The sequence below is a fragment of the Arachis duranensis genome, chromosome 3 (assembly GCF_000817695.3).
Source record: "Arachis duranensis cultivar V14167 chromosome 3, aradu.V14167.gnm2.J7QH, whole genome shotgun sequence".
Lineage (NCBI taxonomy): Eukaryota > Viridiplantae > Streptophyta > Magnoliopsida > Fabales > Fabaceae > Arachis > Arachis duranensis.
In genome coordinates, this window is record NC_029774.3 from 82,964,495 (window position 1) to 82,986,483 (window position 21,989).

Genomic DNA, 21,989 nt, shown 5'->3' on the forward strand with positions numbered 1-21,989 from the left:
TGATTATTTCTTCTCTTAAATCTTCTAATTTACTTTTTTCCATTAGGTGACGCTTTTCTTTGTGAAGAGTTACAGTTTAAAATGTGACTTTAAAAAGTATGATGTAACAAATCTTTAAATCTGTACCAATTTGGCTCTGTATACTAAAATTTACCATTTTTTTTATGTTAAACTTAAACCAACTACTCCTTGCTATATTTGAAGACAAGTGTCACTATATATATGGTTAAAATGAAAGATGTGTACATTTATCTTTGTGCCTAACTGCCTTAACATTTATCTTATTCAAAACATTTTTTGAAAAATAATATTTCTAGTAATTATATTTTACTATAATAGTATAAAAAATTTATTTATTTATTATATTAAAATATATTTTGTAAAATTTTTTGCCAAAAAGATAAATATAATTCTTTTAAAAAAAATTATCAATATTAAAAAATTAAAAAATATTTTTTCGTGGTATTTTATAGAATCCAAATATACACTTAACTAAAATGATTTTATTAAAATACCCTAAACAGTAAATATTGAAGATTATTGGTGGGGAAGCAAAATGACACGTGTGAGAAATAGGAGGTGAGGGAATTGGAGAACGGAAAGGGGGAAGAAATTCCAGAGAAATCTAGACCTCACTCGCTCTCCCTTTCTTTCACTCTTCTTTTCTTTCTGTATATTAAACTCTGCAAACGCATTCCCCTTTCTACGCATCATCGTAATCGTAATTCTAATCCGAATCCTAATCATCTTCTTCATCCATGGCGGGATACAAACTGTTGAAGCGGAAAGGCATCGATCATGTTCCCGACGATTTCTACGATTTCCCTCTTTCTTCTCCCGCCACCAAGATTCGCCGTCTGGTTCGTCTTCTCTCTTTCTTTCGTTCTCATTGTTCATTCCAAGTTCCTCATCGGTTTATTAATGAATCAAATCGTGTTTTGTTAATTATGGTTGTGATCAGGATGGTGAGTTGCCGCCAATTGCAGAGGTGGAACTCGAACATGAACAACCCTTGCCCATTTCAGCGGAAGCAGAAGCAGATGCTTCTCCACCTCCCAACGCAGAGAGAGCTCTCGTTATCTTCAAGCCGCTAATGCATTCGTCTTCTCCGTTCTCTCTCACCCTCGACTCTGATCTCCTCTCTCGATTCAAGAGTACGTCTCTCTCTCTCGCAAATTAATTAGTAGGCGACTTCATCCAATTCAATTCGAGATTCAAAATTCAGTTGACTTTACTCTTTAATTTGCTGCAGGGGAAGCGCATTGGTCGAAAGGTGACTCTGATTGCGAGCGCCTCATAAAATCAGCGGTGGAGAAGGAAGAACAAGACAAGAGGAATCGTGGAATGGCTATTGTGCCTTGGGCACCCTCATCCAATTTCGCGCAAGGTTCCAACATTGCAAATACAGAGATGATGGAAGCTGATCACATGGGTCCAGAACCAGAAGAAGAACCATCCGTGATGATGGATGTAGAAAACCAACAAGAAGAAAATAATAGTCATTTTAAGTCTTCAAGTTCAATGCTAAATCTAAGTAATGGTGGTGGTGTTCTTGTTGGTGGAGTGGCAGCAACACCAGAAGGGTTCAACCAACAGCAGCATCATTGCTTGTGGCCACATCTTCCTCAAAACATGTCAACTCCAATCACATGGACACGTTGAGACGCAAATCACCTATTAGTTTTTACACGCCCTTCCTTTCATTGTAGTGCTACTAGATTAGAATAGAATGGGATTGCAATTTTTTTCAGTTTTGCAGAGAATTGCACCTTTTCAATATCAAGGAATGGAATGTGGATAGGGTTAGGCATGCCATGGGACTTGAGAGGATAGGACGGTAATCCTTTGTACTTATGTGGAAGACCATCCACTTTTAACCAAGAATTTCATGTTCTTATGTCGTCTTTGCCCCTCATGCTTCATCATTTAAACTTGTCATTGGCTAATGCTTAGCAGCACTAGATATGAATTTTGCATTGGTATTTGTATTCGTGTCAACTCGATAAGGCTTTTCATAGATATGAATTACAGATTATTATAAAAAGAAAAAGAATGCGTACATGTGCAAAGAAGGAGGAGGTCCTTTCAATTTTTATTACAAAAAGAAAATCCTTCTAAGAATGAATTAAATGGTTTTCCACAAATCCAAATCAAACAATCCAAAGGGCTTGGTTGGAGTTTTTTTCATTTAGGTTTGGAGCTTATAATTCAATTTTACAGGTACATCTCTGGTAAAACCAGAATCACAGCAAAATTAAATGCCAAGAAACTGGCAGGTCAATCATAAGGGAGCCTTTCAGACGACAATATAAATGGAAAGGTCATCATGTAATTCCTAAGTTACGGCCGAAAATATTGTTCTTCTATGTCATACTCTGTACTCTTCTTCCTTAAGAAAGTATATGTAGATATTCTTCTCTATCCAGCATCTCTATGATTCTATATATATATATATATATATATGCTAATCTCCAGTCACATAAGTCTTTTCTTCATAGTATCTCTTTTCGCTCTGAGCCTTCTTAGCATTGCGTTTCTGCATCACATAAAACAAATGGAAGCAGAGAACTTTCTATCAGAAATTTGTACAGGAAAAGCAAATAGGATAGGAGTAAAGCGTTCTATCAGAATTCAGCCGTTACCACATAGGCTTCATGGTTAGCCATAATACGCTGGGCTACTGAGGTAGTAGTGATATCTTTAGGGCTTTCAAGCAAGTGGAATATTCCCATGCTCTTTGGGACCTCATATGGATCTCTTTCACTCTGTACAATGACAACTTGCTCACTCGTATGGAAGAAAAATAATAAAATAAGGAAATGACATTGAATCATGTGAAATTGCAAAAGGCCAACTTACATATAATGATTTCTCAGCTACAGTCCCGTGCACAACCGCTGAGATATTGAAAGTTGTGATCTGTTTGATTCCAAATAAATAAATAGAACTCATCATCATGAAATATTGGAAATGCATATGAACACTTAGCTCAAACTATGCTCAATAAGGGTGAGACAAATGGAGAGGATAAGCATGTTCAGATGATTCTTAAGTATGCAATTTATGTGTAAAAGCAGTTAAATCCTTAATCACTTAAAAAAGAACGCAAGGGAAAAGGCAGATATAATGAAACTAGCATGCACTATTAAAAGACAGTAATTCGAATCAATACACCAAGAACAACTTCATATAAATGGTGGCAGCCACTTAAACAATGTTCAGACTTGAGCATATACCATGTCCTTTGTAATTTCCCATGGTGCGCCAATAATGACTTCATCAACATAGCCGCAAGCCAGCACACTAAGGCTACGCTCGTGTAGGTGCATAATTGGATAGTGATTCCCTCGTTGTGAGCTGCAAGGAAGTTGCTAGTCACATGAATACTTGGATCATAGCTGTAACTTCAATTTTACGTGATAAAAAAACTGCATACCTCACAGTCTCGTCTGAGTGGATACCAACAAGAAGAAAATCTCCGAGCTGCCTAGCCTTCTTAAGTATCTGAGAGAACAGGAAATACTGAATTAAGACAGCCATATCAAATAATGCTATTTGACTGTTGCACACCTATAGAAAACTCATGTATACCTCAACGTGCCCAGCATGGAAGAGATCAAATGCCCCATCAATGTATACAATACGAGCATCAGGTCCAGGCCCCTAAAAGAGGACGAAGCCACAATGAATTATCATGCAAAATATTTCCAAAAACTAATGAGCAAATTCGCTCAAAATATTTTCATCTTGAAACCAATGATTGTGGCATAAATTTCAAATCAGTGTCTGTCGCAGCAAGTCAAGATATACAAGCATTGATCATCAAAATACCTTGCCATTTGAAAACTGTACAATACGTCGGGAAGTTGGTAGGAATTGGGACAAGTGGGAAACCTTTGGCTTGCTTTCTTCTTGAGGTTTTGCATCAGTACCATCAAGATCTTCGCGAGCTTTTTTATCTTTTAACGAAGACATAATTCTTCCTGTATAGAAATAGAGATCATACACATAATTAGCTTTTACCTACCACCCAATTTTTATCAATATAACACTTGAAACAAGAAAATTAACTTTATCCATCAACAACACAAGATTTCTGCTATCTTCGAACATAAGAAGAGACAAATCTTACCAACAATATCTGTGCTGGAAACTCCTTCAGTACGTTTAATTTGCTTGTATCGGCCAGCTTTCTTTGCTGCAGCATAAGCATCTGTTCCATCTGGAAGCAGGCAAGGGTCATCCCCATGTATGACATAGTCAATGTTGTATTCATAGAAAAGACGATTCAAGAATTCCTCAGTAATTGCATAAGGAGCATCGGTTATGACTTCGTCCACCCATTTCAATCCACTAACAAGGGTCAGCCTGGAAAGACAAAATACATTCTCAACATTAATTCTTTTACAATGTTGGCAAACTTGAGTTATTCAAACAAACAAGTTTATTCCCTTGCTGCAAAGGCTCTAGTCTTATGTTTAAGCTGAATTAGATTTTGTCTAAGAGAAAATCAATAGGAGCAAAACAGAAAAGGACCAAATATTTGTACCTCTCCTCCATGGACAAAACAGGCGGGCCTTTATTGGCGAGGATCTCCTCATCACTCACCAGACCCACAACCAATTCATCTCCTAGAGCTTTTGCCTGTCTGAGTGCATTGGCATGGCCATAGTGCATCAGATCAAAACAACCATCCATGTAAACCCGAACACGCCTCTTACCGGATCTCTTCTTAGGGAAAATCCCCAAATTAGACCAGGAGTTGGTCATCCCCCCAAAGTAGCTCGTCGATAGTCCCAGCAAGGCTGCTGTAACCATTAGACCACCCAACACATGTGGGTGGTTGTATACCCCCTCCCAAATCCAACTATTACTGTCATAATCCATATGGTCTTCTTTCTTTCTTTTTTGGTTTTGTTTTGTTTTGTTTTCTTATCAGAAACAAGATGTTTCTGTGATGTAAGAGGAGGCACAGACCTGCAACAAAGCAACCATCACGGCAAAATGTTAATAACATGAATTGTATGCCATCCAAAATCCTAAATTTCATACACAAAAACCTTTTTTATAGCTCAAATGCAAACAAGTGAAACTATGAAGGAATTATTGCTTCACATAATCACATATCTTGATTCATCCCAAAAAATAAAAGAAGAATTAAAAATGCTTCATATATTTAAGCAAAAGGTTGGCAAGCCACCACAATGAAATCAAATAACCGTTACACGTAAAATCCACAACAACAAAAAAATGGAGGCGTTCTCATCTTCCTGATCTAGTCAAACCAACAAATAAAAAATGCAGCTATATTGTGAAATTCTTAGAGCAAGTATCTTCCATTGTATGACTGAATGAGTATGTAAAAAGATTAAAAAAAATCCAACGAGAAAACCGACCTGAGATCCCGAAGTAAAAAACGAGAATTTTCACGGAAGGATGTGCAGCAATAAATGAAGATGGCAGAATGAGAAAATTGAACGCGTTTGATGGCATGCAAATTGCAAAAAGGAACTAGAAAAGAAGAAAAAAAGGAAGAAGGAAGAGATCGAATCTTAACCTGTTGTGTTTGTTTGTTCCTTTTTGCGTTACCTTTGTGTCTGTGTCTCCTCTTTCCTTGTTTTTTCTCTTTTCCTTTTTTTCTTTTTTTTCTTCTCTCTGTTCTCTCTCCCTTTGGATTCGTATGGAAGAAACCTCCTCTAAGTTTTGGCAACAACGAAGCTTTGTCTGAGCTTAATATTATTAATATTAATATATATATACGTCACTTTTGAAAAGGGAAAATTTTTAAAGTAACCAAAAATAAACAAAGGCAGAAGTTATTTCTTATTAGTCATGAAAAAGTATAGGTAGATAATATAAATAATAGATATATAAAATGTTTAATTTATTAAATGTGNTAAATTTTATCTTATTTTAATATTAAAAATTATTATTATTTTAAAATTCGATTCTGTTGTCCACCATGCCTGGGATATGGCTGCTGGTGGTTTTTCTATGTTTATATATAACTTTTTAGGATTCTATAATAAATATACACACCCCCCTCTTTTTCTTTTGTATTCAAGTTTTGATATATTTCTCCTATAATACTTGTGATGAAATTATAAAATTTAAATATAATTAAAAATCTAGATAATAAAATATGTAATTAACTTTTAGTCACAATTAGTTAATAGGTACTGTCTTATTGACATCAGTTAATTTTGTAAAAAAATTACAAAAATTCCGATATTTTTCATAGTAATAGTACTCCTATTCAATAATTGTAACTTGGAAGGCACTCTCATAAACAAAAAATAAAAAAATAAAAAACATTGTACTAGACAAAGAATAGACTTATTAGTTGTCAGTAGGGTGTTCATGTCCCAAATTGAAACCAGTTGATTTGATATAGACTCAAAAGTCAGTTGGATCTTTTATAAAATTTGAAGTTGATGCAATAACAATTTGAAATACGGAATATTATTAGTAAGGTTGTGTTTTTAATACTAATAAAAAGATCCAGGACCTACTAACATTCTAGAACACAATATTATCTCTGGAGACGTGACTAGAACGTTACTTCCTATGAACAGATTCTATTCCATGACTGCTTGTTTGAAAAAAAAAATGGTAGAAATGGTAAATGGTCAAGGATCGGGGAAAATAAGAAAGCAACCAAATAAGGAGGAAGTTTTTTTTTTATTACATGGAAGTTTAAAGTCTAAAAAAAAAGAGAAAAACTACGAATCACAGGCTAAACGAGTTAAAGAAATCGTTTTGCCATCAATAAAATGTTTTAGAGGCTCTTTGAGAATCAGAAAATAGAGTAGAAATAAAAGAATGAGAAAGAGAGAGCGAGAGAGTAACAGAGGAAGTGTGGGAGAGATTAATAATTTCATTATGAAGATCAGTAAAAATAATCACATCTGATATTTATTATACTGTAGCTTAGTATTTACACTAACTTAAGGTTCTAGCCATAACAATCACATGCTCTATTTTTGTAACTATTTCTCAATAGAATTGTTAGTTCAACTAAACTACTAATTGTTATTAACTGTCATTGTCATGAACTAACATCACTTTTAACTCTTATTTTTCTTTTTCATCGCTATATTTAACATTTCTCCTCCTCCCTTAAATTGAGGGATGGTTGCTCAACCAACCTTAAATTAGGCCAAAAATGAAGAAAGACATTTTAAGACACCGACTTTATAAGTAAATCGGCAATTTGATCACATGATGGTATATAAACTACAGGTGCTTGCTGTTGGATTACTCGGCTGTGTACAAAGTGTAGGTCAATCTCAAAATGTTTCGATTGGTTATGCAGAATTGGATTTCTACTCATGAAGACAATGCTTTGATTATCACAAAAAAAATGTAGGAGAAGGACCTGAAGACAGATGCATTTCATACAAGAGCTTTTGTACCCAAATAGTATCAGCCATGACATCAACTAAGACACGGAACTCTGCCTCTATGCTAAACCTGGACACTGAGACTTGTTTGCGGCTGGACCAGCAAATGAGATTGGAACCCAGAAAGACACAGAACTCAGTAGTGGACTTCCTAACAACTGGATCAGCTACCCAGTCGGAGTAACAAAATCATCAGACTTTCGTTTCACCTGAAACACCCACCTACAACCAATAGGTTCAATGCCTGAGGATGCATCCATCAATTTTCACATTTTACATTTCAATAGGGTCGCATACTCTTTGTCCATTGCTGCCTTCCAACGAGAAGAGTGTAGAGCTTGAGCTACTAATGTTGGTTCAGTTTGTGTAAGATCTAGGTTCAAGTGAGGAAGGTGCAAGTTGTGCACCTTTGGTTTGAAAATTCCAGCTCTTCTTCTTGTGATCATAGAGTGTACTTTGCCTACATTGGGGACTAATGCAGCAGTAGTTTCCTCAAGCAGTTCTTCAGTTAACCTTGCACTTCTCAAGAGAAACACAGAAGTAGAAGTAAAGTCACAAGAATTAATAGCTAATTGACATGTATCAAAACAAATAGCATTAGTAACAAAGTTGGACTGAGGTGTGAGAGGCGGTTGTGCAGGCAAATGTTGGGATGGTGAGGCTGGTGTAGGTTGAATGACTTGGTGTAAGGGTGTTGTGACTGAAAGGTCTGTACCAGACACTTGGTTAACTGCATTGCTAGACTGTTGTGGTGAGTGAGGAGTAAGATTTGCTAGTTATGTTGATGTGGTATAGGTAATTTCTATAAGAATTGAGGTTGGTTGTGATAGATGTAGAACTGAATCTTTGAGGGTTGGTTGTTTGTTAAAGAAGATGCTTTGATAAGGGAATTCTTCTTCATTAAACAAAACATTCCTGGAGATGTAGAGTTTCCTAGAGGGTGAGAGACTTTGTAGCCCTTGTGTTATGAGAAGTACCCAAGAAATAGACACTTGTGAGTGTTATAATGTCTAAGTTGCGGGTAATGGGAGCAGCCAAAAATTCTTAGAAATTTATAATCTGGTGCTTTGTTGTGCAACAATTCAAAAGGAGACTTCTGATTAGTGACAAGCGAGGGAAGCATATTGATGAGGTGTGTAGCAGTGAGGCATGCCTCATCCCAAAACTTTAGAGGCATGGATGCTTGAGATAGAAGTGTAAGTGCAGTCTTTATTATGTGTCTATGTTTTTTTTGGCACGTCCATTCTGTTGATGTGTGTAGGGGCAACTAAGTCAGTGAGCAATACCATTCTCTATGAGGAACTGTGTCAAAGCATGCAAAGTGTATTCTTTTTCATTATCAGTTTGAATAGTCTTTATTTTGTGGCCAATTTTATTTTCCATGAGAAGTTAAACCGTTTGAAAGCTTGAAGTGATTGTGCTTTGTCGTTCAGAAGGTATATGCACGTGTACCTAGTCTTAGCATCTATGAAAATAATGTAAAATCTGGATCTAGAAATGCTGGTAGTAGGGGCTGGACCCCAAAGATCGGAATAAACCAGTTCCAATGGAGCATTATAAGCTGTTGTGGAGTTAGAAAAAAAGGAGATTATGATGTTTACACTCACAACATGCATTACACAAAGTATTCCAATCACAGCAACAGCTGGATGACCTAATCTTTGGTGCCATATATTTACTTGAAAGACTGACTTATTGGAGCTAGCACCATTGGCTGCTGCCCCTAAACCTTCTAAATTTAAGGGTATAATCAGATATAGTGACATTACAGACTTTATCTAAGGTTGTGGTTTGGTTTGATGGACAATGAAGTGTATGTGTGTTACTTAATTATTTATTTTGGTTGTGCCTTACCATTCTGCCAGGTTGTGCTGCCCTTGCAAGCACTCCAATGTTATCAAACTTGTAGAGACCACCTCTAAGGGATTCTCTTAGTAGCACTTTTCTGGTCTCCTAAGATTTCACAAAGCAGTCAAATGGGTAAAATTCAAAGAACACTTGGTTATCTAATGCAAACTTGGCCACACTTATAAGGTTCTTGGTGATGGTTGGGACATGTAAGAGGTTAAGCAGTTTAAATTACTGAGGGCTTGATTCATGGAATATGACAATTTTGCTAATACTATTTATATTCATACCTTGGCCATTACCTGTGAAGACTTGCTCCATTTCTTCATACTCTGAGCCTGCAACGAAGTTATTCTCCTCAAAGGTCAAGTGATGGAAAGTGCTAGTATCCAAATACCATGCTTTGTCTGTGAGTCAGGTTGGAGGTGGTACTGCTGCCAGTAATGCTTAAGCTTGTGAAATTGGTTGTGGCCTATGAAATAAAGAGGAAGGAAGAGGCGGCGTGGTAATAGCAGTTTCATGAGATTTTTGAAAATCTTGATTAAACCCGTGGTTGCACTCCCATACATGGTGCGCGAATTAGGATTTCGCACAACTTAACCGGCAAGTGCACTGGGTCATCCAAGTAATACCTCAGGTGAGTGAGAGTCGATCCCACGAAGAATGTCGGACTGAGCAAACAATGGTCGTTAGGTTGGACTTAGTCAGGTGAATCAGAAAAAGGGCTAGTGAGTCAATTCGCATAAAAACAGTAGATAAGCAAGTAAAGAGAACAATAAAGGTTTGGTGTGAAAATAGAACAAGAAAATAGTTAAGGCTTCATAGATGTTTATCTTTTCAGATTAAAAGTTCTTAGACACTATTTTAACAATGCATGATTCATTCCATGGCAATCTGTCAATGTCTAAACCCTAATCTCTTAGTGATTTAGCCTCCTCTAACCTTCATTAACCGCTACTCTCGTGGTCACTTAATTATGATTAGAGGGTTAAGTTCAAAAACTAGTTTATGGCCACAAAAACTCTAATTATCCAAAGCTAACAGGATTATATGTCACGTATCCCAATTAGTTCATGTAATTAGCAATTTAGGAGGAATTTGTTTTCATGCTGTAGTTCAAGCGAGATAACTCTCTCGAGAATCACAAGAACTCATGTAGAATAAGGGTCATACTCTCGTTCCACCAAAATTCATAAGATTAAGAACAAAAACAATCCTTAGAATTGAATCAAAACACTAATTAAAATAGAAGAATAATAGTTCTAGTCTATAGAAATAAACAGAGCTCCTAACCTTAACCAAGAGGTTTAGTTGCTTATACTTACAGAAAAAATAGGGTTCTGAAAAGTGCGGAAGGAAGAAGATCTGAATCACAAGTGATCTTTTGCCTAATATACTAACCTAATTTGATACGGAAATAAAATAGAATAATAAATCCTAAGACTAAAAGATATTGTTTGTAAATAAAAATTACAAAAAGAAAATAAAATAAAACTAATAAATGCTAAATCCACTTGAAAGCCCAAAGAGGGGGTGAATCCGGCCTGCTGTTGGCATTAAATGCCAATTTGGGCATTTAACGCCCCAACGGGAGCATGCGCTTCTGGCTCTAGGTCCCCTGCTGGCGCTAAATGCCAGGTGGGCATTTAGCGCCCAAGGAGGGTGCTTCGAGCATTTTCCCTTTTAGCTCCAAACTCTATCAATTGCTCCGAATTTCACCTGAAATCATAAAAAACACCAAAACAACTCAAAGTAGCATCTAAAAGGGATTTTTTTCACTAAAATCAAGTAAAACTAAATAAAATCTAACTAAAAACAACTGAAAAATGCTAAGAAAAAGGGTATAAGATGCTCACGCATCACAACACCAAACTTAAATTGTTGCTTGTTCTTAAGCAACCAAAATAATATAGGACCAAGAAGAGAAAATGTCTGAGACTTGAGTTATCATTTAAGCTTAGGTCTAGTTACTGAATAGGGCTTATGACACTCTAATTCTGAATAGATTCGACATCTCACTATCCTTTGAAGCTCAGAGATATTAGTATCCTTTGTAGCTAGAACTCGGATGATATTATAGATTCTTTTCTTTAGACTCTAATTGATTCTTGAACACAACTCTTCTTTTCTTTGCACCTTGAGTCTAGCCGTGACTCTAAGTGTTTTGTCTTCAAGCTTGACTTGAAACAAGAACACCACAAGCACTTAACTGGGGAACTTCTTTGAGTTTGAGTTTTTCATGCTTTTTCTTCCAGATAGTGGTGCTCAGAGCCTTAGGCATACTTTGTAACAGCAATGGGTCAGGACTTTAAGTGTTCAGTCTCAAGGGTTACTTGACACTTTCACACCACAAGCATATGGCTAGGGAAAACCACTCTTTTGAGCTTTAGATCAGTTTTGACCCTCCTAACCATTGATGCTCAAAGGCTTTGACATTTTCTTTTTAATTCTTTTTGCTGCTTCTTTTGCTTCAAGAATCAATTTTTTTAATTGGGAGAATCAATAATACTTCTCTAAGTTCCCATTCCTCAAGAACCAATATTCTTAACTCCAAAATCAAATATGCACAGTTAATTCATACATTCAGAAACAAAGATAGTGTCACCATATCCAAGTAACTAGAACACACAATATATACTCAAAATCTTATGCATTTTGCTGCTTCTTTTTCTTTTGATTTTTGTTCAAGCTTAGTGCACAATACATGAGACTTCTTTTTAAAATAAACATAAAATACTGAAATAAATAACTAAACTAGAAAGCAAGGAAATCCTAATACTGATCATGCAAACTAAGAAAAGAATAGAATGAAATACTGAAAAATAGACATAAAATAAGGGAAGGGAGAATGAAACTCAACCACCTTAGTGATGGTGGTTGCTGCTCCCTCCGGGAATCCTCTAGAGTGCTTAAGCTCCTCTATATCACGCCTCTGTCTACTCTGCTCTTCCATCATCTGATAGAGGAGTGCAACATGATCCTGAAGCTCTAGCCTCAGCTGATCAACTGATGATGTCAGCTCCCCTATAGATGTGTCATAGGGAGGAAAGTAAACTCCCTGAGGCATCTCCGGAAGATCCTGTGGAGGCGGTGGAACTAGCTCCTACTGCAGTCCCTGTCCGAGCTCTCTAGCATGATCCATACCCTTTATTGTGATCAACCTCTCAACTACGATCGGGGTATCTCCATCAATGTGAGCTCCAGGTGCTGCATATAGGCAGTAGATAAGATGAGAGAAAGCTAATCTCGCAGTAGTGGAGGACTTGTCAACTATTCTGTAGAACTCTTGAGGGATCACCTCGTGCACCTCTACTTCATTGCTGAGTATAATACAGTGAATCATCATTACCCGCTCGATTGTAACCTCAGAACGATTACTGGTAGCAAGGATGGAACGTTGGATAAACTACAACCATCCCCTTGCTACTGGCTTAAGATCATGCCTACCCAGCTGGTATGGCTTGCCTTTAGAATTCCTCCTCCACTAAGCTTCGGGGAGGCAAATGTCAGCTAGAACTTGATCCAACCGCTGGTCAGTATTGACCCTTCCAGTGTATGATTGAGGATCCTCTCTTTGGATGGTGGTAACTATAGCGCCACCCTCACACTCTCCGGACTGAAATCCATGATGTGCCCTCTAACCATGGTGCGCCAATTGTAACAGCCCAGACCACCCGCTAGCACGACATTATTCGGTTTGACACACAAGGCCTCACGGTTTTGCCTTTGATGATAAGGATGATAGCCGAAATCCCCCACACTCACTCGTCAAAACGCATCATGCTAGGGAGAGGTATCCACACCCTTATAAAGCATGCTTCGTTCCCCTCCCCAACCGATGTGGGACCTTACAATCCACCCCCTAAGGGAGCCCAGCGCCCTCGCTGGCACATCGATCCGAGCTCTGGCTTTGATACCATCTGTAATAGCCCAGACCACCCGCTAGCACGATATTGTCCGCTTTGGCACACAAGACCTCACGGTTTTGCCTTTGACGATAGGGATGATAGCCGAAGCCCCCTACACTCACTCGTCAAAATGCGTCATGCTAAGGAGAGGTATCCATACCCTTATAAGGCATGCTTCGTTCCCCTCCCCAACTGATGTGGGATCTTACACAAGAAATTATGTACAAGGAGGATCATACCATGGTGGGGTGTCTCTCACATGGCACTTTTCTTTAACGTCCTTAAGTTAGAAGGTCAAGAGCTTAAGACTCTCCTCCTCTGGGTGCATCCTCAAGAAGGAACACCTCCAATTCCTTTGGTGACTTATAACTATGATACTTCTTTATCCTGTGTCCGTTGACTTTGAATGTTGCACCACTTTGAGGGTGAAATAGCTCAACCACTCCATAGGGCTTCACTTCCTTCACCTTAAAAGGACCATCCCACCTTGAACGGAGCTTTCCGGGCAAGAATCTAAGTCTTGAATTGTATAGAAGAACTTCATCACCCTCTTGGAAGTCTTTCTTGCAGATATGGTGATCATGAAATGTCATAGTCTTCTCCTTATGAATCCTTGCATTCTCATAGGCCTCAATCCTAAGACATTCGAGTTCCTCTAATTGCAACTTTCTTGCTATGCCCGCCTTGGTGAAGTCCATGTTGCATTGCTTGACCGCCCAATAGGCCTTATATTCAATTTCAACCGGAAGGTGGCGCGCCTTCCCATAGACAATCCGAAAGGGACTCATCTGGAGTCTTGTAGGCCGTCCTATATGCCCATAATGCATCACCCAACCGAGAACTCCAATATTTTCTTTGTGGATTCACCACTTTTTCCAAAATCTGCTTTATCTCTCGGTTGGACACCTCCGCTTCGCCATTAGTTTGGGGGTGGTAAGCGGTCCTTGTGTAGAACCCCATATCGCTTGAGTAGTGCTTCTATCTTCCTATTGCAAAAGTGAGTACCTTCACTAAAAGAAAAAAGGCCTATGGCCACGTTTTTTTGCCACATTTTAAAAGCGTGGTCAAAAGTGATCAATGGCCACGCTTTTGTGAGGGTGGTGATTGAATAGAAATTTGGCCACGTTTTTTCTCGTCACGCTTCAAAAGCATGGCGAAAAGAGTCAATGGCCACGCTTTTGTAAGGGTGGCAATTGATTAGGGATACGGCCACGTTTTTTTTGTCACGCTTCAAAAACGTAACCATAAAGAAAAACAGAAACGTTTTAAAAATGTGACAACAAAATTTTATTACAGTAACATTTATAAAACGTGGCCATATCCTAATACTCTTTTGGCATACTTTAAAAGTGTGGCCAAAATGTTTAAAAAAAAAAAACTAATAACCCCAAACCCAATATCCCTGCATCCTAATAACCCTAAAACTTGGCCAAAAGCTTCGCGAGACTCTCTCACTCTCCACTCTTACCATCATTCTCATCTATGCCATTTCTTCAGTACTTCACCCAGAAAGAAAAACAAGATACTACTAATAATAAAACCCTAAATCCCCGAATCCAATTCAACAAAACCCTAATTTACCCCTCCGATTCTCGCATCTCCATGGTGTGAAGTGCGAACTCTGGCGTATTCAATTGCTCCCACAATAAACGATTTGAAGAATGTCACAAAACGACCGCCCGGAGGCGCCGTCCCCGGCGACGGCCGCAAACGGCTCTACAGCGGCGAAGGAGGAGAATCCAACTGCGAGGGCATTGGTTTCTTCGAGCAAGGCTGAGGCTGAATCTGAACAAGGAGCACAAAGCGGAGGAGTACGAAGACTTGCAATTGATGTATTGCCCAGCGGTTTTCACCGCACTGGAGAGGTACCTTCTGCCAAACATGCTCAATGCTCGTCGCGAACACAAGGTATATGCTCCGTGTAGAGCAGACCAGAGTATGGTGCCTATTTCTTTCTTTCTTTCTTTTTTTTTTTTAAGTTTTTTTATTTTTCAGTTAATTTCAATTGAGGCTGGTAAACTGCAGCAAAGTAAACCTTAGGATTCCTTAAAATGAACAGATTTCTCCAACTGAAATTCGCGGTGCGCTTGGATCTAATCAACTTCTTCCGAGAATTTATATCGCTTTTGTGTTGTTGGTCGGAATTCTTCTGTTTAGTTCTCTTTTCGTGAACGTGTCTTGAATCTGGTCACATTTGGAAGCCCCTTCTTTCACTGGTAATTTCATTTTCTTTTTAGTCCGTACACACACACACACACTACCCAAAGAAGTAAAAACTATATATTGCTCCGAGCTGAGTTAATTTCTGTCTTCGTCATAATCATTTTACTTTGTTTACTCATTTGTGCAAAGGGGTTATGTTTTATTGTTTTGCACTTATCTTCCATTTGATGAGATTTATATGAATACTTTATTTGTTAACCTTTTATCATAAAGTTTGGAGACACACTTGGATTATTGTTGCACAACAAATTTTATTATGTGAAAGATGTTCTTTTGAAATTGGAGTCGTGATCTGATCCTTTATTTTAGCAAATCTTGTTTTTCACCTTGTTGGGATGCACCCACCAGATACCATGACATCTAATCCAAGCATTGGTGTAGGGGAAGATTAGTATCTGAGTCGTCATATATGAAAGTTTACTTTGACAGGCTTTTCAGTTAAGGCTGTTGTAATCAAGATCAAGCAACACACAAAGATTGCGTTTGTTTGACAATGGATATTTGGTTGCTGAGATTTTGCATTTGATAGATACATATTTTGCTGCTATAAATTATTTTAACATTTCTGATCTTATTTATATATTTTATATTGACTGCTTGGGTGATTCCTTACAATGAACAGATTTCTCCAACTGAAATTCGCGGTGCGCTTGGATCTGTTAATCAACTTTTAATATGTAGTGGGATTCTTGCAGCATTAGTAGCCGGCTTGCCTCTTGCAGGAAATCCTATATGGTATTGAGCTATTTATTTTTCTTTTGAATACAAATATCAAATAGAGATCGTAACATATATATGATTGTTAACCTTGAAATTTTTTTGGCAGACAATGTTTAGAATTTTGGTTATGCATGACTTAACAGCAGCAAGTCAAGGTTCTTCTGAACCTGAAGCAAGATGATTTGATCTTTTTAGTAGCCGGTATCGGAAAGGTATTCAATAATTTAAGATTAATCCCAAATTCCATTAACCAGGAGAAATAAAAATCTAGTGTAACTAAGCACAAGTTTGGTGCTCCCTTTTCAAAATATAAGATTGCTTTCAATATTTAGTTTACTCTGAAAATAATTGATGCTTTGTGAATTGGTGTTGCAGTTGTCAGTGTTAGAGCAGCACTTTTCTTGTTCTAGCAGTTTGCCGCATCAATGGAAGATTTGGAACCCTTACGGCCGTTCCAACACACCGTATGGTTAGTCTTATGAGATCTCTTCTTACAAGCTTTTATAGTGTGTGATCAATTAGTCTTTTCACAATTCCATCAGTATAAAACCACTCTTCCTTAAAATTCAATTGATCGGTAGGTTTAAAGATATTTTTCAGATCGGCCTGTAATTTTTTAAAAAATTGTTTTTTTTTTTCCGGTGATCAGGTTAGATTATTCACCTTCTGGATGTTTCTTCTTTTTTTTTTTTTCGTTTTTGTTATATATTATATCACCTTTTTTAAGGAATCTAAGTTTTTGCTGGGGGAATTTTGGAAACACTAATCTGTACATGCAAATTTGTAGAAAGGGTAGAGATTTAAGGCCGTGTTCTTATGTGTTGGCAAATTTTACAATTAATTTTATTAAATTTTCGGTGTTTTTTGAATTGCGAGCTATGTCCCCTGATTGCTACTACTATGATTAATACTTTAATGCTTTTTGGGGCTGGTTATTGTATTTAGCAGATATGAATACTTTTCAAATGGTTTTGAATATCTTAAGTGATGGTGAAGTTCGAATCAGCTATAGATACTGTCATTTTAAATTTGCTTGATCTGGTAAATTTTGTGGTTGAATGTATATTAAAGAGAGATTTGAGATGTCAATTCATATATCACATCACAGAAAAATGTTTCATTTTTATCAACTCATGATTAATTATTAAATGGGTCAACATCCTTAAGCTTGTTTTGTTATATGCTTATTAAAATGGATTTCTGTAAATCTTTATTTTTTTGGTTTGATTAGGACTCGAGGTTATAGAAAATGAAGATTTTGTTCCATGATTTTTCTTTATTTATTACTGAAATGAAAGTTTCTTTCTTCTGGTGTTAAATGACCCAAAATGAATAAGTTCTTTTTAGCTGGAAGGAAAAATTCTAATAAGTTCTTTTCTTTCTCTTCTCTTTTGGCCTAAGATCTTTTCTTGTTTTTACCGACACTTCCTCCTTGTCATGGTTTTGGAGATTGCAGGAGTCATGGATGAACTTGAAAGCCCTATAAGTCCTAGGAAAGACGTGGTCCAAAACTACTGTCTTGAATTCATGCAATTAATCAAGTTTCATACCTCTAATATCTATGCATGTACTAATGGCAACAAAGTCTTTTATCAAAAGGAAAAATTGGCAGTATGAAAAATACACTAGCAAAACTATAATTATAATTTTCTCATTTCAATTGAAGAGGTACACCAACTGTTGTATAAGCATAACACTGCTTCTGGCACTTATGACTTTTATTTGGATTCAATATTTGTCAGGTTATGAAAATTCAACTGCCTCTTGTCTTTGCATTCTACAAATTCCTTATTCAAATTGATATAGAGTGAGAAACATAAAAGGAACAATGAGATTTGCTACAAGAAAGCGGGACTTATCATGCAGCAGTTTGAAGTGATGTATATTTAGAAGCCTGTGTCGAGTTGAGCAGAAATCAGTGAGAAGCTCCGTTTCAATGTTCAAAGACTTTCCAGATTTAGGAAGAAGAATGCAAGAACAAAGGTGAATTTGTTTATACCTTTTTCTTTACGTATGTTAGAGAATATTAAGAATATCTTACAATTCCGTATCACGTTTGTAATTTGATTAACTAGGTTCACATTTCTACTCTTAGTGGATTTGAGCTCATATTAGTAGTACTAGTATGAATAAAGTTACAACTAGTTTATTGCACCCATTAAATATCAATAGATAGTAAGTGAAATAGACATTATTTGTTAAGAACAAATGGTGAGACTTTTTAAGAACCAATGTTATATATTGACAATACAATTTATTAGGAAAATTGAAGAATAAACTACATGATAATCAAGTTGGACATGAATCTCTGGAAACATCTGTTGCCAACTAGGTGTGCCTATACTACTATCGTTTTAGACTTGCCATTTTTTTCCCGGTCGAAATGTCACATGAATCAACCAATTACAATCTAAACCATGCTGCATCCACTTATTAAACTAGTGTGTAGAGTTAATATGATTTCCCTCTTGGTTATGATCAGTGATATTTGTTCTGTTTTCCAGGCAGCTGTTGCACGTAGCTTTTGCAAAGCGATCTATGTTTATGACCAGGACATACATGTTCATACGTTACGACCGTAAGGATTCTATACAGTACTTCAACACTTTTTATCTTAAATTTTTATGAAAATAGGAATAAGTATCTGCCCTTAATTGCTTCTCCATGATTCATTCTTATTTTTCCAGCCCTGCAATACCCTTTAGACTTGAATATGACCTAACTTTGGCAATTTACAATATTTCTTTGGCTATTTATTTTTTATGATAAGAATTGTATGCTGTTCACTTTAATCTCAATTATTGATTTCTCTCTTCTCTTGTTTTGGTTCACATTTCAGTTCAGTTCCTGTGCACTGTGTTGTTTTTTTCCTTATTAATCAAGGCAATCAAGTTTAGGTATCTAGCTTACTTTAATTACATAAATTGGCTTATTTTCTTAATTTTTCTTTTTCGTTTCCTTGGACATAAGTGATATTAAGTGACCTGGTATTTGCTTGTGGAGGCAAAAGAATAACTGAAAATCTGCTGGAGGAGTTCTGGTAATAATGCTTGTTTCCTTTTCTTTTAGGGGAAAACTCTGCGTACAAGCGATTAGGGCTTGTAAGTATTACAAGCCAATTAAATTCTAATCCCCAAAATTCGCTGCAAGTGCTACGTTCCTTACACGCGCTACATTCCTTCTTCTTCTCCTTCTTTTTCGATCGTTCTTTTCTCCCCCTTTCTCACTGGTTTGTTCTTCGTCGTTGACGTTAGTTTCTCCACATACTGTTACGGCACGTTTTCATTGCACCTTCTTCTTCTTCTTGCTGCACGTTCTTCTTCCTCTTCCTCTTCTTCTTCTTCTTTTCTTTTGTTTTTTGCCTTCTCTTTCTCCTTCTTCATTTACGTGCTTTTCTCTCTGTTTTCTTTTTTTCGTTATTCTCGATTTCTATTGTTTTTTGACATCAATCTCTGAAATCGTTTTTGAAGAAGAAGAAGTAGCATAAGATGAGGAGGAGAAAGAGAAAGAGTTCTGAATTATGCATGATTTTGGGTGTATTTCTTAAATCCTTTGGGTGTATTTTCTGTAATTTTTTGGGTGTATTTCTATAATCGTTTGGGTGAATTCCTGTAACCGTTTGGGTGTATTTCTGTAATCTCTTGGGTGTATTTTATGTAATCGTTTGGGTGTATTTCTGTAATCTCTTAGGTGTATTTTATGTAATCGTTTGGGTGTATTTTTGTAATACTTGCCATTTTTTCTGAAATGAAAAATACACCCATAGATATCAGTAAGATACACCCATAGATATGAGTCAGATACACCCATAGATATCAGTCAGATATCACTCAAATACACCCAAATGATTACAGAAATGCACCCAAAGGATTACAGAAAATACACCCAAACGGTTATAAGAATTCACCCAAACGATTATAGGAATACACCCAAAGGGTTACAGAAAATACACCCAAAAGATTTAAAAAAATACACCCAAAATTCGTTGCAGTACATCTTATGCATAATTCAGAACTCTTTCTCTTTCTCCTCTTCATCTTCTGCTGCTTCTTCTTCAAAAACGATTTTACCATGAAAAATCGAAAAAAAGAGAAAACAGAAAGAAAAGACGTAAATGAAGAAGAAGAAGAAGAGAAAAACGAGGAAGAAGAACATGCAGAAACGAAAGAAAAGGAGAAGAAAAAGAGTAAGAGGAAGAAGAACGTGCAGCAAGAAAAAGAAGAAGAATTTCAGAAACCATGAAAATCGAAAAAAAAAACGAAGAAGAAGAAGAAGAAGAAGAAGAAGAAGAAGAAGAACCGTTTGAGTGGGGCGCGTGTAGTTACGCTCCATTCAAAATGAGTTAATGCGCGTGCTAATGAAGTTTGGGCTGATAACTTGTAAAACTTGTACGGCTTTTTTACTTGTATGTGTAGCAGGCCCCTTTCTTTTATTCTTTAATCTTCTTTTAAAGTTTTTTTACAGGATAACACATGTTTTAGTTTGCGACTGAGTAATAGGCTAAAAGAAAATAAAGCTAGTGTTGCCCAGAATGGAAAGTGAAGCTTCAAAATAATTTATCAATTTTGTATCTGTTTTTGCCATCTTTTGTAGGTAAAAATGTTTACAAATGTTCTAGAAACAATTATGTATGATCTAACGGAAGGAAGTTTAAGAGGGCTAAAGGAAGGAGGAACAACAAAGGACTTAGGATTTAAGCTGTATTGTTTCTGTATTTTTTTTTTCAGTTTTTAGTTTTGGAATTTGAACTTGAGATTTATTTTGTATTGGAGTATTAGTTTTTTAATGTATAAAATAATTATAGCAAAAATTATATATGTCACTAATTATTGTTTGATTTGTCTTGTAATAAAAATTGCATACTATATTTATAGGTTTGGTAATAGAAAAGGACCGAATATTTATGTGAAGGTAAAAACAAGAAAAAGGAATTTTTTTTAAATTTTACAAGCGGTATCACTTAGGGGTGTAATCGGTTCGGTTTGGTTCGGTTTTGGACCGAAAACAAACCGAACCGACCTGATCGGTTGAACGTTAATATCAACCATTCGGTTGGCTGTTTTCTGGACAATCGAACCGAACCGAACCAACAGCGGTTTGGTTTGGTCGGTTTTTTCGGTTTTTTTATACCTAATAAATAGAATTTAAAATATCATAAAATAAAGTTTAAAACCTTCAATAAATCAGAATAACAATAGTATATCACATTCAAATCCAGTACAAATTCAACTTAATTAAATATAAAACAAAAGCAATTAAAAATGTCTAGCAAAATAACAAAAATAAACACATTTTAAACCGCAACAGTCACTTCAAAATAACTAAAAACCAAACAGCCAGTCAACCACCATACTTAATCTGAATTTACACCGGACTCATCCTCATCTTCTCCGGTTGGTGCAATTTCTACAAAAATAAAACAAGAAAATCAATATAGATTATAAATATAATATACATTATAGATTATAAACATAAACCATGAAAGGAACTACAAATTTCTTTTTTGCATACCTAATTCAAGTTTCTCAAGCTCTTCAATAAGCTCCTCAAAATCAGTTGTCATTGGAGAAGCATGAAGCCAATTTTGTGTGCATATCAATGCCTTAACTGTCTTTGGAGTTAAAGAACTCCTATAGTTGTTAAGCACTCTTCTACCAGTGCTAAAAGCTGATTCTGAAGCAACAGTTGAGACCGGCATTGCTAAGACATCTCTAGCTATTTGGGATAAGATAGGATACTTGCTAGAATTTACCTTCCACCAATTCAATAAGTCAAAAGTATTTTGATCACCAGGCTTCTCTAAACCATCCATCAAATACAAATCCACCTCATTCTTGTTGATGATCTCATGAAAATGCACCTCCTTAAAAAAATCACCAGCCATGTC

The 21,989-nt window shown here is 36.5% G+C and overlaps 3 protein-coding genes, 1 long non-coding RNA gene and 1 pseudogene across 10 annotated transcripts; 2 read left to right on the forward strand and 3 right to left on the reverse strand.

The window, feature by feature from the left end:
• LOC107479652 (blue-light photoreceptor PHR2-like) overlaps positions 1–714 on the reverse strand; it is an 11,671-nt pseudogene extending 10,957 nt beyond the window's left edge.
• On the forward strand, positions 589–1,897 carry LOC107479646 (uncharacterized). The gene is made up of 3 exons (XM_052259134.1): positions 589–860; positions 962–1,154; positions 1,253–1,897. Exons 1-3 carry the CDS (start codon positions 759–761, stop codon positions 1,660–1,662), a joined length of 705 nt encoding a protein of 234 aa, XP_052115094.1. The 5' UTR covers positions 589–758; the 3' UTR covers positions 1,663–1,897.
• A 164-nt stretch (positions 1,898–2,061) lies between these two features.
• Positions 2,062–5,708, reverse strand: LOC107479645 (ethanolamine-phosphate cytidylyltransferase). Of its 3 annotated transcripts, none has more exons than XM_021138553.2 (10): positions 5,590–5,708; positions 4,550–4,977; positions 4,133–4,368; positions 3,832–3,983; positions 3,592–3,663; positions 3,437–3,504; positions 3,237–3,357; positions 2,860–2,919; positions 2,643–2,765; positions 2,062–2,536 (listed from the first exon to the last, which is right to left on the reverse strand). In XM_021138553.2, the coding sequence occupies exons 2-10, from the start codon at positions 4,885–4,887 to the stop codon at positions 2,465–2,467; spliced, it is 1,242 nt and encodes a 413-aa protein (XP_020994212.1). In that variant the 5' UTR covers positions 4,888–4,977; positions 5,590–5,708; the 3' UTR covers positions 2,062–2,464. The 3 variants fall into 3 exon arrangements, with proteins under 3 accessions (XP_020994212.1, XP_015955247.1, XP_015955248.1); XM_016099761.3 differs by having other exon boundaries at positions 5,558–5,708; XM_016099762.3 differs by lacking the exon at positions 5,590–5,708 and adding an exon at positions 5,397–5,551.
• Positions 5,709–13,461: 7,753 nt separating this feature from the next.
• Positions 13,462–13,857, reverse strand: LOC107479650 (uncharacterized). The gene has a single exon (XM_016099766.1). The coding sequence runs from the start codon at positions 13,855–13,857 to the stop codon at positions 13,462–13,464; it is 396 nt and encodes a 131-aa protein (XP_015955252.1).
• Positions 13,858–14,531: 674 nt separating this feature from the next.
• LOC107479643 (uncharacterized) lies at positions 14,532–20,939 on the forward strand. Of its 5 annotated transcripts, none has more exons than XR_008006699.1 (9): positions 14,533–15,067; positions 15,219–15,375; positions 16,005–16,117; positions 16,209–16,314; positions 16,478–16,571; positions 17,845–18,085; positions 18,607–18,999; positions 19,106–19,142; positions 20,696–20,939. It is a non-coding gene; the product is annotated as an uncharacterized LOC107479643 (long non-coding RNA). The 5 variants fall into 5 exon arrangements; XR_008006698.1 differs by having other exon boundaries at positions 14,534–15,067; positions 18,607–18,680; positions 18,942–19,142; XR_008006697.1 differs by having other exon boundaries at positions 14,532–15,067; positions 15,155–15,375; positions 18,607–19,142.
• The last annotated feature ends 1,050 nt before the right edge of the window (positions 20,940–21,989 follow it).